The 14,449-nt window shown below is 49.9% G+C and overlaps 1 protein-coding gene across 1 annotated transcript in view; it reads right to left on the bottom strand.

Annotated features, from left to right (window-relative positions):
* LOC147732521 (carotenoid-cleaving dioxygenase, mitochondrial-like) overlaps positions 1-14,449 on the bottom strand; it is a 457,961-nt gene that overhangs the window by 174,091 nt on the left and 269,421 nt on the right. The window contains exon 6 of the mRNA XM_086957054.1: positions 7,509-7,637. Within this exon, the coding sequence (XP_086813180.1) occupies positions 7,509-7,637 (129 nt within the window). The remainder of the gene's footprint in view (positions 1-7,508; positions 7,638-14,449) is intronic.

The raw sequence follows: 14,449 nt of genomic DNA, 5'->3' as shown, positions 1-14,449 counted from the left end.
ACACAGCTCATGGTATTGGGTCTTATAGTGACTAAGCAGCGTATTGCAGTTAGATTGTTAAGTGCTAGACCCCGCTTGCTCAGACATTGGAGGAAAAATCTTCTGTAAAGGGCTGGAGCGGAGGAGGCACCCATGCGTTGAACGCATCGAGATAAGAGCATAGCAGAGGATTTACTTTCCTGGGATGTTATGATGCAGGCACTGACAGAACCTTTAAAAGAAAGTATGCCCGGTTGACTGCACTATGTCCCTTGCTGTGCGAATTGGAGCTTCAAATATGGTTCAATCTAGGACTGGGGAGGGTCTGCAGGCATGTTTGTTATGCTTAACACCCAAAACTGGTACACTTCTGAATTACCTGTGGAAGTGCTAGGATATTCTCTTAAATGTATTGACCAGTTACTGAATGGAAGCTTGGGAGAAGGAACGGTTGTTGACGAATTGTTAAATAGCTTATTATGTATACTATTTAGTACTCCAATCCTCTGCTTGGTGTGTTGTAATCTATTGCCACTGCTTTGGTTAGTTCTGGAGCCAGATGTTTTGCACTTGCATTCATTTTTGTCATACTGTACATGCTGCCAGGTTTGTTGAAATTGCAATAAAAAGAATTACAAATGAAAAATGAGAAATTTCCTGTACTGTTAGGGGACCACCACTCTCCTGGTTGCCACTGATTTGCCTCACTGTACAGGATTTTTTCCTCCCAATACACCTTATCGGTTATAGTGACGTCCTCCATCAGTTTGACCGCCAGCTTTCTCAGGCCTTCAAGAGTGGGACATGTGGGAGGAGCCAAGATGGCGACCGGAGCAGACGTGTAGGCTCTCTGCTCCACCGGCCCTTGAGCCCCGCACCGGCATCCTGCTTCCTATCCTGATGCATTCCAGCGGCGGGACGTTCAGCATGGTGTGCTGACTTTGCCAGCGTCCCTCCGAGCTCTCCGCCTGTCCGGTGACCGGAGATATCCGAAAAACCGTCTCGTAGCCCTGGACCCCTGCTTAACTCGCCGCGCGCCGCCGGACCTCGCTGGATCGGCGGCGGCCGGGCTGCTCGCGTGGTGCCGGAGACTGGGAAGCGCTGCCTGCTGACCGAGACACAGACTGGGTATGCAGCCTGCCGTGGTTTATCGCGCATTGAGATTGTAGCGCGAGTGCGAGGCGGCGGACATACTGTGGGCGAGGCTCTTTTGTTTGCGCTGAAGGTGTGTTACTTGGACCCCATTGTTGCCCTTGCTTGATATCGGCTGACTGTTCCTCCGCCCCCGCTGTCCAACTGAGCCGAGGCGGCTCTTTGCATGGAACGCTCGACTGTGGTTAGCCCCGGTGGCATCGGAGGCTTAGATTGTACCTCAGTCGTGTCGCGCACCCCCCCCCAGCTTCTACATTGGATTGTTGGCAGGATGGCTGAGCCTGACGACTTGCGCCAAGGGGTAAATTGCCCACCCTCGCCCTGGAACTGCGATGCCCTGTCTGAGCTGGGGGCCGGATTGCATGCACCCTCTTGTGAATTGGAGACAGGGGGACCGCAGCCTGAACTGTCTTATGGGGCCATTTTGGCGGCCCTTGGTGACCTGAGATCAGCACTGGAAAATGGCTCCCGCATATTGGGTGAGAAGCTTGATGGAACTGTGTTCGATCTGCAGCGGGAGCGGAGGGTCTGTTCCCGACGACGCTTAGACTTGCCTTTGCCGATGCTTGAATGGGATACAATGTTTCCACAGGCTCACAGCAGCGACGGGACTGTTATGGCCTGTATTTGCACCAACGGGCGGCCGTCCGTCAGCTCTGCTTGTGTTACTTTGTTTCCCTCTCATACGGGGGCTGCGTCTTTGTTTCATCTACCTTCACTATTGACTCGGGCGCCTGCTAAGCGGCCTCTAGCCCCCTCGTTTGCCCCTTCTTTGTGGCCTTCATTCTCCCCACTGTGGAACTTGTGCCTTCAGGACAGTTTGGAGGAGCTTTTCATTGAGGACAACGGACTTCTTGGTGGCTGGCGACGTCCATTTTGTGCTCACAAACTTCCCCCTCCCTCTTTACGGCCATTTTGTTTCTTTGACTCAGAGGGGGTTGGCATTCCACGGAGGGTATGTTTGGGGGGACATCCAAGATCGGGCCAGGGCTAGGCGGTGTCTTCCGTATTATTGATTCACTGGCTGGCGGAGACTAGGCTGGGACTGTTCTATATATGATTCGGTTGCACAATAAGAGATGACTCTCCCCATTTGTAATAATGTTTGTTCTTTGCTATTGTGCTCATGATACTTGGGGTGGAGGTTGTATGTGGGGCCGGGGTGACCGGGAGCATATGGAACTGGCCCTCCTCTCGATTCTTTCGTGATTTCTTTTTCCTTTCCTCCTTTCTCTCTAGCTGCATTTCGGGTACTCTTTTTGGGCGACAGGCACACTGCAAGGGGGGGGGGGGGGGGGGGGGGGGGGGGGTAGGCCGTAGCCTCTGCATGCGTGTAGGGTGGGGGGATGGGGGGTGGGTTATTGTTTGTCTTTAGTTCTATGGGCCTTGTTTTTCTTCTCTTTTGCTCTTCCTATTCTCTCCCTTTTTTTCCTTGGATCGGTGGGGTGGTTGGGTGGAGGGGGGGGTGACGACCGGCACGTGCTATGAATAGTGGTTCTCTGACCTATTGTATTGATGCGTGCCGCTATTTTGCCTATGTTTTTGCCTAATTATTTACCGCTGATGGCGTTGCCCGCTCCCGTTCCTGGGTGGTTACTTGGTCCCTGATCCTTCTTGGTCTCTATTCTTTATAGTATATTATTAAAACTTTATTAAAATTAACCTTTATACCTCCTGTTCCCCGGCAATTCTCCTACGATCAGCGTAATTTGGACTGTTTGCTAATTTGTACTGTGATGCTGCTGGGATCCGTCTAATCGCAATTGTGCTCACAATGTTTTCGAGGCCGGCCGGATGGTTGTAGGCCCGTATTTGTTTGCCTTCTTGGAACAATAAAGGTTTTCAAAAAAAAAACAAAGAGTGGGACATGTTTTTTCTCTAGGCTTAGGTCCTCTCTGGAAGGTCTACCTATTCCTTAAAGCTCTCCCAGGAAGATCTCCCAAGAAAGCAGCCTTCTGTTCAGACATCAGGCCCGTCTCCTGAGGGTTAGGCTCCTTCTGGGTCTGTGGTCCTTGAGAGTTCTTCTTGGAACTACAGCATTTTATGCTCTAGTGGAGGCACACACCTACTAAAGGAGACCCAGCACTGCTGCACAAGTCCTTCTCCCCACCTCTACCCAGGCACACGTTTCAAGGTTGTTGCCTGGCAGACACTCCACTGGGATGGCAGGGGACACAGCTACTTCCTTAGGGCCAGTAACTCCTCCCCAGTCAAACTCTACCAAAGCTATGGGACGTGACTTTGTAACATTGCCAGAGTTTACTATCTGGTGCACCTCATCAGGAATGATCTGACCTGGGGCAACCAACTTGGCCATATCCATGGTGATACCGGCACCGGTCTCCCTCGAGGCCTGGACCTCAGTCCCATTGAAACTTGGCCACTGCCTGTACTTAACTTAATCATGCTGGCAGGCCCGAGTGACAAGGTTAGAGGCGGCAAACCCGAGAGCAGAGGACGGCCCGGGACCAGGGTTCGATTCCCGGCGCGGCAGGTTTCTGGACCAGGGTCAGCGGACTCGATAATTCTCTCGCCTCTGGGCCCACTCTGATCAGCGATCACACTCGGCAACTCTGGGCATTAGCTTGCCTCATCCTCACTAACGGCCCCACCAGACCGCCAGGGATGCCTGGTCTCACCCTGGAGATACCCATTAAGGGACCATCTCTCAGGGAAGCCAGGAAGGGTTTCGCAGCGGTCGAAGCGCATTGGGACCCTCCAGGTAAGTAGTGCGCTATATAAATGCCTATACATACATACATACATATACAAACATCCTCCCCACCGATGGAGACTCAAGTGGCTTCAGTGTACCCGTTGCAATTCCTTTCACCCCCATCCCTACACTGGCAATGCCCTTGAAATGGTCACCAGTGGGTGACTTCTTGGTGCATGTAGGGTCCCACCTCTTGTCCCTTGGCTGTTTACAGTCATAACACATCCCAGACTTTGAAGGGTAAACATTATTTTCCATATAACTCCTCTACTTTAACTGAGGTGTGGCCCTAGGTTCCACCCTTTGGGCAAGATTTGGGGACTCTTTAGGATTCTCAGAATTTTTATGCTTGGCCTCATCTTTCCCCTTAAGGGGGGCCTGTCCTTTTTTTCTGTTCACCCCTTTGGGACATTTTAAGGACCCTAGTGCATAACCACTCAACTTATCTGAGGTCCCATTTGTATGTATTGATGCTTTACCACCAAATGGCAGAGCCAGTCATAGGTATCTATTTTATTACCCTTTATCCTGCCTTCCAGTGACTTTACGGAGGCATCTACAAAGTCCACTCATGTTTGAGTTGTCCCCTTGGGTGTGTTCCTGAACTTCTGTCTGTACTCCTATGGGGTTAGACCAAATAGCTTGATGAGTGCCCGCTTCATGTATGACTCAGCCACCTCAACCTCCTGTGTCGGTGACTATCTCTCCCTACTGTTGGAATCATCTCCCACAACAGGGACCCCCAATGTTGGGTACCCACTCTTCTCATCCTGAGAGCTCTATAATAGGATGACAGACATTTATCTATGTCACTCCCCTCAAATACTTTGGAACAATACCCTTGGGCAACCTGGGATCATAGTCACCTTCTGCATTCACCTCTGGTTCTTTGTTGCTGCCACTATGTCCTTGGGGTTTCAAACTCAGCTTGACCCTCTTCTCCTCCAAGGCCATTTTTCACTCTTCCAGACCCAGCCTCCTCTTCTGGATCTCTAAGAGGCTGAGCTGAACTACCAGGTTCATTGGGTCTTCTTCCAGAAGTGGTACTCTTAACTTCCAAATGTGGTGTCATGCTTTGATCGAACTTTGGAAGTCACACTCTCATTGCCCTCATCTATGTCAAAGAGATCTCTGCAACCTTTTTCAGCCCCACTGTGAGGGGTCATCTCCTCTGCTATTTAGGCTTACGCTCTCCTTGTGTCCTCCCAGGCTTTGACAGCATTCTTGAGGTCCTCTTTTCCAGCAGTGATCCCTGGGCTTATTTTTCGATACCTGCAATGCACCCTTAAATCATTAATCCTCAGTGTGGCCAAGTCATTAGACATAACATTGCTTCCGTTTTTTGCTAAAACATTGGAAAAATATGTGAATGTGGTCCTTACTGATTTTATTGAATCTACTAAGGCACTTCATCCCAGTCAATCGGGATTTAGAACCAACTACAGTACTGAAATGGCTTTACTGGCGATAACAGAAACTATTAGAGCCTCTCTTCATAGAGGCGGTAAGGCAGTTCTGATTCAGTTAGACCTCTCAGCGCCATTTGATACCGTACCCCATGACAGGCTCTTACAGAGGCTGAGGGAGTGCGGTATTGGTGGTAGGGTTTTCAAGTGGTTCTCTTCCTTTTTCGAGGACCAACGACAAACAGTGTGGTCGCCTCCTTTCTAGTCCTAGATTGAACCATATTTGAAGCTCCAATCCGCACAGCAAGATATTCCCCAACTGAACGTAGGGGTGCCTCAGGGATCAGTATGGAGTCCTACTCTTTTTAATATCTATATGGCCCCTTTGGCCCCCCTGGCGGAGAAATATGGAGCACAAATTATAACCTATGCCGACGACTCACAGCTGCTGTTTACACCTGAGAAAGACGAGCAGCTAAATGAGCATGCGATCCATTTATGTCTGACCAAGGTATTTGAGTGGTTGCGTCAGAACCAATTATCCTGCGATTCAGCCAAAACAGAAATAATGTTTTTTGGACCTGCGCCCGAAGATAAATGGTGAAAATGGTGGCCCCAGACTCATCCACCACCTGCTTGCCCAGTCACTATTGTCAAAAATCTGGGAGTCAGGCTGGACTCACTTCTGTCCATGAAAGCGCAGGTACAATCTGTGGCAGGCACGTGTTTCGGACTACTGAAGATGATGAGAAATTTCCTTCCTCTGCTTCCTCAGTCCCATAGGCAAACCGTGGTCCAATCCCTCATTCTATCTAGGCTGGACTATGCAAATATTCTGTATTTAAGAATCCCTAATTACCTGCTAAGCCGTCTTCAGGTGGTCCAACATGCGGCCGCCAGAGCTATTATGCTGGTAGGATCTTGAACCCACATGACGAGCCACATGAAAACTCTCCACTAGCTACCAATAAAAAACAGGATACTCTTCAAGGCCCTGGTGCTGGCCTTTAAGGCTCTACATAATAGTGGGGCCCAGTACATTCAAAAGAGGATCATACCTTATTTGCCAGCGAGGACACTGATATCATCCACACAACATCTGCTGGTGATACCAACATTTTCTTTGGTCAGAAAGGGTGGTAGATCATTTCAGGTGGTAGTCGGTAAAATATGAAACTCTCTTCCTCTCAGTCGTAGACAAGAGCACAAGCTTCTTAAGTTTAGGCGTCAATTAAAAACCTGGTTGTTCCATCAATAATTTCAGATTTCTACAGCAGTTCTTCCTCATCTTTTTTCTCTTAGGGGGTTTTTGTTGGTGTGACACTCTTCGGAGTAGCCGTGCGCTATATAAATACCCCCCCATGACATAACATAACATAACATTAGTGTTGCAGTGACCCGCGGTTGACATCCATTGCCAGTAGTAAATCATCAATCACCCCACACAAAAGTGTGTCAAGCATAAGTGCAGCAAAGAATATGAAAGTAAAGTTAATGAGTCTTACCTAATCTCTATTAAGATCAGGTCCCTCAGGATTTCCAGTATCTTTGAAAATCACTAATTTATCTGTTTCTAAACAAGGTGATAATGATATCAGCAAATCAAAAAGCATACATAATTTGTAGCGATTCCATATCTGAATGCGATTGATGAATACTCACGAAGACGCCTGAGGACACTGCCAGGAACCTGTCCCATCTCCGTGATACTGGAGATGCAACTCACAAAAAGGTACTCCTATCTCTACACAAATTTGTTGGTCACCAATTATGGCCACACTTTTATAATTGGATCATAGTCCTATTATTAGCTCCAAAATGTAAATATTTCCACAGATCTTTACTTCACTTAGGTACACTAGTGGTATTTACCTGGAGTGTAAACAGCAACAGGGTATTCTGTATCTTTTTGGTAGTGCTAGTAAGTGTGTATGCTGGACGTTATTACTCACTGTCCCTCTATCTGTTGATAACTCATCAGAACATTGCCAATTTTAGGGATAGACCTCAAAGAAGCACTCCAAATCTTCAAAAGGTAAGTAATTTGGGAGCTCTCTTAATTTCTGACCAATCCATCTCCCCCAAATGAGGGTATTTAAGGGTGCAAAATACATACTGAAGAAAACCCTGGCACTGCTTCAAACATTGCTTTACTGACTTGCCTAAAAGCCCTCAGATTCCATTGGCATAAAATGAAAACCAGTACCTAGTCAAGAATTATTTCATAAATTCAAGGTGTGTAAGATTTTTCTTACCAAAACTGTGATAATATGAAGGCTTCTTTTTGTCCACTGGTGAAATAGAACAAATCACTTGAGCCCCTTGAAGCATCTCACTGCCTTCAGACTTCTGTGGAGGGACACGTATAATATTGTAGCTTGAGCCTAGACAAGAGAAGAAATTTGGCTAAATGTCATATTGTTTAAGAGTAATGCATTTTCCGCTCTACCTGGTTAATAGCAAAAATTATCCACAAATATTGACTAAGCAGAAAGCTAACATGCAATTTTCAAAAATATTTTTCGAAATTCTTTAGACCTGCCTTCAGAACAGAAAGAAAAGGTGGAGTTATGCTCTTACTGAGGTAGTGCCTGGTAGCCAAAGTGATCCTGCAGAGTAAACTAATAACCTGCAACTGAATAGAATATTAAGCAGAGTAAACTAACCAAAAAGATACCAGGATCGCTTCACCTGTGGACACGTGTGATCAAGATGATGCTGACATATTGGATATGGACATTAAAACAATCCTTCTGGGTCCCAAATCCAGCCAGCATGGAATAGACTGTAAGATTGATCATGTCACTGTATGACTTGACATAATGAAGCCAGACTGAATTAACATGGCGGGCAATCTGTTTGAGGTGGTGAACTGGTTATACACACTGGAACTTGATGCCCCAACATCACACGGCCATGCTGCATTTGCAACAAGAAATTGTCAAATTGGCAGTGAAGAATGAAGAACTTAAATCCCGATCAAGCAGGAACAATATTTGTACAGTGGACATTCCGGATACTTCCAACATTTGTAAGCAAGAGTAATTTGTGGAAAAACTCCTTACAGACTTCCTGGGTATGTCGAATTTCTCTTATTTACTGATTGTGAAATGACACTTAGATCATTGGGATCCAGCCCTTCATCCTGGAGCCCCACTCAGATCCATTATCACTAGTTTATTGAACAATCACTACTGTGATGTAGTGCTAATACTAGTACAGTGTTTGTTGATGTAAAGAAACTGCTACATGCTAAGGGCATTAAATACGCCATCTCTTATGATGTCAGATTGCATATGCAGTAAGGGATTATTCGCACATATTTCCTAATCCAAAGGAGGTTCTGAGGTTTGCTAAAACTGCCGCCACAGCTAGAAGAGATGCAAAATCTGAGCCGGAGCTGCTGAAAGCCACTCTCTAGATAGGGACAATACAAGAGGGTTGTGGGGCTATTCTGCTGGTTGCTGAGTATGACACCAAATATGTTTGCTGCTGTTGGAGCTGTCCCGTGGTTAGCAATTGATATGCTACTGATTATGTTCATTGAGAAGCATTTCTCCGGTTAACCAACGGTTGCTGTGTCAGCCATGCTTGCCTCTTGTTTCATTTATAAGCTACCCTGTATTAAATGGTCATGAAATTGATGATTGCCCTTACTATAAAAACTAAACTGGTTAAGGTTTCCACTGAGGTTTACGCATGAATATATATGCATGGATAATAAGCATCACAGTCGAACGTTCTACATCAAGCAAAGAGCATGTAAGATGTTTGTGTGGGCTGAAATGTTGGATTATGCAGCTGTGTAACGGGCCCTATCACCTGGGAGGGCATCCTAGTGCTGAGCAGGTGAAAGTCTAGCCAATTTTAAGGCCTAGGGGACTATTTGAAAAGCCAATTGTTCAGCCTATTAAGAAATTGAAGAAGTGAGGAGGATGCTTTTATTGATAGTGGCAGGTCGTTCCACGCTTTAGAATAAATGTAGGAAAAGGCTTGGCCCCGAATCTGGGTTTCTATATGCATTTTAGGTGTTGAACTAGGAGCCCAGACAGGCAGAGGCATCTAGAAGGTTTGTGAAAGCAGATGAGATTATTGAGGTTTGCTGGGCTAGTCTTATGTAGTACCTTGAAAGCGTGGGTGCAGAGTTTGGATTGTGCTTGTTTTTTTATGAGTAGCCAGTTGAGCTCCCTCAGGTCTGATGTGATGGAAGTGCGGGATAGCAGGTTAAGAGTGATTCTGGCTGCCAACTTCTAAATGATGTGCAGTCGTCTGGTGAGTTTTTTTGCTGATCCCGGCATAGAGGGTGTGCTTGTAGTCAAGCTTGTTTGTGACCAGGAGATTTTTGAAAATATTCCTCAGCATCTTCAAGGTATGGAAGCAGGAGGCGGTGATGGCAATGACTTGGGCGGTCATTTCGAGTTTACTGTTGATGACAATCCAGAGGTTCTTGGTGTTGTTGGTCCTAGTTCTGTTGGCCTCCAGGTGGAGTCCCACAATGAAGTTCTCATCCTGAAGATAATGATTTTGTTATTGTCTTCATCCAGTGGGTGATTTCAGTAATGCAGGCATTGAACTTGAACCAGGTAGTGGGAGTCTTGTCTGTTAGGGAGAGAATAAGCTGCCTTTCGTTGGCATAGAGAGGATGTTTATGTTGTGAGAATATATGAGGCTGGCTAGAAGGATTATGCATGTGTTGAAGAGGGTCAGGCTCGGGGACAATCCTTGCATAGGAGGTTGCAGGTGTCCATGTTGTACGGTGCTAGGCTGACTGAATGGGTCGTACCCTTCAGGAAAGAGCAGATCCGTTGGAGTGCGTGTCCTTGGATTCCCATGTTATGTTGCCATTGGATGAGGATGGGGTGGAAGACCATGTCAAATGCTGTGGAGTGCTCAAGGAGGTTGAGGGCTGCCATGTCTTCTCTGTCCAGAGTCATGGGGATGTCATCCGCGGCACAGAGGAGTAACGAAAATTGAGGTGGCACCCACGCCAAGCACATGGAGGGGTCCGCTCTGAATTTAATCCGGAGCTATTGGGCCTGAGTACTGTGCTGAGGGTGCTCCCTGCCGCTCGGGGGCCCCCGCACCGCAGATGCTGCGGGGGCCTGTGTTACGCCCCTGCTGTGGCAGTATTGAGGGCAGTCTTCATGCTGTGGTTGGGTGTGAATCCAGACTGAGTGGTGTTGAGGAGTTGGTAGTTGTCGAGGTATTTGGTGAAGAATTGGTTGATGATTATCTCTAAGATCTTGGTTGGGAATGGTAGCAGGGGATTGGTCTGTAGTTAGCAAGCATTGAAGGGTCCACAGAGACCTTCTTCAGAAACGGGAGGACAATTGCGAGTTTCCAAGTATCTGGGAGGATCACAGAAAAAGTGGAGGCATTCAGAATTGCTGAGAGCATGGTGCTGATTGGTTGCAGTCCTCTGGAGTAGGTGTGGTGGAGACAGGGGTCTGAAGGGATCCCTGAGTAGATGGGCTTCATGGTGCCAGCGGTTTCTTCTAGGATGAGGAGTAGAGCAACTGATTAAAGTCAGGGCATGGAATGTGCGGGGTCTGAGCAACCCTAAGAAATGACGACTGATACTGTTGTCTACGAACTGAAATGATATAGAAGTGGTACAAAAGGGGGTGGTGATGGACGGACCATCTGAATCAAACACTCACACCCATCACCGTTCTTTAGCCCACTCTGCCACCCCAGTTCAGACATGGCTATATGCAAATCAGTCTGACCCTTTGCCTCATGGGAACAGTCCAGCCCGAACGGCCAAGCCATGTCTTCCCTGGACCGGAAACAAGCTTCCGAGGACCGGTTTCTGGCATTCCAGCCGTATTCAGCCCGGCTTGCTTGCATCCAGTGGCAAAGTGAGCAAGGGTCTTATGTCTGAGCATACCCTGCCACACTTATGGCGGCCAAAAGCGGTACAAAAGGGGGTGGTGATGGACGGAGCATCTGAATCAATCAAACACTCACACCCAGTCAAAAGATCTGGGTTTAATCCATCACCGTTCTTTAGCCCACTCTGCCACCCCAGGTCAGACATGGCTATATGCAAATCAGTCTGACCCTGTGCCTCATGGGAACAGTCCAGCCCGAACTGCCAAGCCATGTCTTCCCTGGACCGGAAACAAGCTTCCGAGGACCGGCTTCTGGCATTCAAGCCGTCTTCAGCCCGGCTTGCTTGAATCCAGTGGCAAAGTGAGCAAAGGACTCACGTCTGAGCATACCCTGCCACACTTATGGCGGCCACATCCAGTGGCAAAGTGAGCAAGGGACTCACGTCTGAGCATACCATGCCACACTTATGGCGGCCAAAAGCGGTACAATCTACCGCTTTTGGCCGCCATAAGTGTGGCAGGGTATGCTCAGACGTGAGTCCCTTGCTCACTTTGCCACTGGATTCAAGCAAGCCGGGCTGAAGACGGCTTGAATGCCAGAAACCGGTCCTCGGAAGCTTGTTTCTGGTCCAGGGAAGACATGGCTTGGCAGTTCGAGCTGGACTGTTCCCATAAGGCACAGGGTCAGACTGATTTGCATATAGCCATGTCTGAACTTGAGGGGCAGAGTGGGGTAAAGAACGGTGATAGATTAAACCTATTTCTTTTGACTGGGTGTGAGTGTTTGATTGATTCAGATGCTCCGTCCATCGCCACCCCCTTTTGTACCGCTTTTGGCCGCCATAAGTGTGGCAGGGTATGCTCAGATGTGAGTCCCTTGCTCACTTTGCCACTGGATTCAAGCAAGCCGGGCTGAAGACGGCTGGACTGCCAGAAACCGTTCCTCGGAAGCTTGTTTCCGGTCCAGGGAAGACATGGCTTGGCAGTTCGGGCTGGACTGTTCCCATGAGGCACAGGGTCAGACTGATTTGCATATAGCCATGTCTGAACTGGGGTGGCAGAGTGGGCTAAAGAACGGTGATGGATTAAACCCAGATCTTTTGACTGGGTGTGAGCGTTTGATTGATTCAGATGCTCCGTCCATCACCACCCCCTTTTGTACCGCACGATATAGAAGTAGCAGTGTTACAGGAGAGACATCTAAGAGGAGAGTGCCCCTGCTCGTTTGTCCATGCATGGGGACAGACTAATTACTTTGCATCTTATTGCAATTATAATCAAGTGTGGTTACGCTGATCACAAAATCTTTGTGTTTAAATCTATTATGCAGAGGGGCGTGGCCAAGATGGCGACGTGATCGGACGCGCCTTGCCGGAGCTACCGCCGACAGCCTGAATTAGCACCGGCTTTGGGCCCCCGAAAGCAATTATCGGCGCCCGGTCTGTGAGTGTGCGCCCCCGTGTACACAGGGAACGACAAGAGATTGTTGGTCGTCGAATCGGAGCGGATTGGTCCGGCCGCCGGCGAGCAAGGGAAGTGAAGGCCGAGGTGTGTGGCGAGCTCCGTGAAGCGGAGGAAGCGGCCTATCCGAGCGACTGCCAGGGAGGCTTGCCGGAGTCCCCGACGTGGACGGGGGACCGTGCAGGAGCACCTGCTGGTGGGACCCGCGACCGGGCACCGGATTCCGGCCGCAGAGGTGTCGGCGCCCTGGCTGCCCGCCATCTTAGGTGTGGTGGAGGTGCGGGAGACGAAGCGGCGGGGATCGCGCCGGAGAAGAGGCACGAGCGCCGGCTGGTGTCCCAGCGGTGGAGAGGCAGCTCGCGGCGAGGTCCCGGTGGACAGTGAGCCCACGATGGCAGTGCGGACACTTTTGTGGCATGAGCGAGGTGAGCCGCCATTCTGAAGCGGAGCGGTCCGGCGCCCTTCGGCCCCGGGGGTACTGACAGAGACTTAAGGTGCCCCGGATTGCTCGCGACCCCGGGCTGGGGAGAGTGGCCCGCGGGCGGCTGGAGCTAGAGGGGAGAGACAGGAAGCAAACAAAAAGGCTCCCTAGCGGGGACAGCCGGAAGGGGCCTGTGGGGCCTGGATCCGCCCGAGAGGCGCCACCCCGCAGCAGAACTCCGCGGGCCAGCCCTGGCGGCTGGGACCTTGAGGGAGGTCGGAAGTGCGGTTGCCTGGAGGCTGTGGGACCGCGAGTGGAGGCCTGGAGGGCCGGGGAAGCTGAACAACTGTGGAGGTGCCTGGGGTTGTCCCGAGCAGAAGATCGTACGGGCCCACGTCCGCGGGCCTGCCATCCTGAGAGCGGACGGCGGTGGCTCACTCGCCGCATCGATGGTACGAAGAGAGCAGGAGAGGGCTACATCGCCCAGGGCACCTGAAAGGCTGGCCAAGACCCTGGGGTTGATCCGGTGTTGATAAGGACCTCGTGGCAAGGATATAGCGGAGCCGGAGCGTAGCGTGGGTGTCTGGCTCTGCCCCGAGGTGCCGGGGTTAGGGCCCTGAAGCGGACCACAGGTCAGTGACCGGATCAGAGAGGGTGGTTATTCACCAGAGCATTGGAAGAGCGGAAGGAACCCGACACGCTGTGCAGAGTGGCAGTCGTGACTTTAGGAGGCGGTGAGGCCCTTCTCCTGAACTGGGGTGAAGACAGCGGCGAGTGTTGAGGAATCGTCGTAGCGGGTCCCAGAGGGGCCAGAGGCGTGAGGGGAGGCTACCCCACAGTACGCATACGGGGTGATCCTAGCATGCCCGCGATGTCTGCGGCCAGAAATCGGAAGGAGAGGACAGTCAAGGACCTCTTCGCGTCGACCCAGGTGAAACCCCCAGCCAAAGATACGGCATCCGGATCCCCAAAGCCCGTGATGGATCTTTCGGAGGGCAAAGACCTGATAACAAAGGCCTTCCTGGAGTCCCTCTTCTCCGCCTTACGCGATGACATCCAATCCATGAAGAAGGACTTCACAGACGAGATTAAGGAAGTCCGTAGAGACATGGATGGTATTGGGGAAAGAGTTGCGGACCTCGAAACTAAAAGCGACTCCAGGGACTTAGAGATAGAGGGACTGCGTCAAGAGGTGGGCCGCCTTCATGACCAACATGTGGACTTGCAGGCTCATATGGAAGATCTTGAGAACCGTTCCTGGCACCATAATGTCCGCATCCGGGGAGTGACCTTGGCGGAGGACACCAAAGACCTACTGGGTTTCACTAATGGGCTCTTCAATCACATTTTAGGGCGCTCACCAGAGGAAGAGATAAGGATTGACCGGGTTCATAGAGTGGGCCCGCCGCACCCAACTAAGGGCCCCCCGCCTGATATCCTGGCGTGTGTGCATGACTTCCGCACCAAGGAGGAGATTCTG

The sequence above is a fragment of the Lissotriton vulgaris genome, chromosome 2_1 (genome assembly GCF_964263255.1).
Source record: "Lissotriton vulgaris chromosome 2_1, aLisVul1.2, whole genome shotgun sequence".
NCBI lineage: Eukaryota > Metazoa > Chordata > Amphibia > Caudata > Salamandridae > Lissotriton > Lissotriton vulgaris.
Note: the sequence above shows the minus strand (reverse complement) of the source record. Positions and strands in the feature narration are given on the sequence as shown.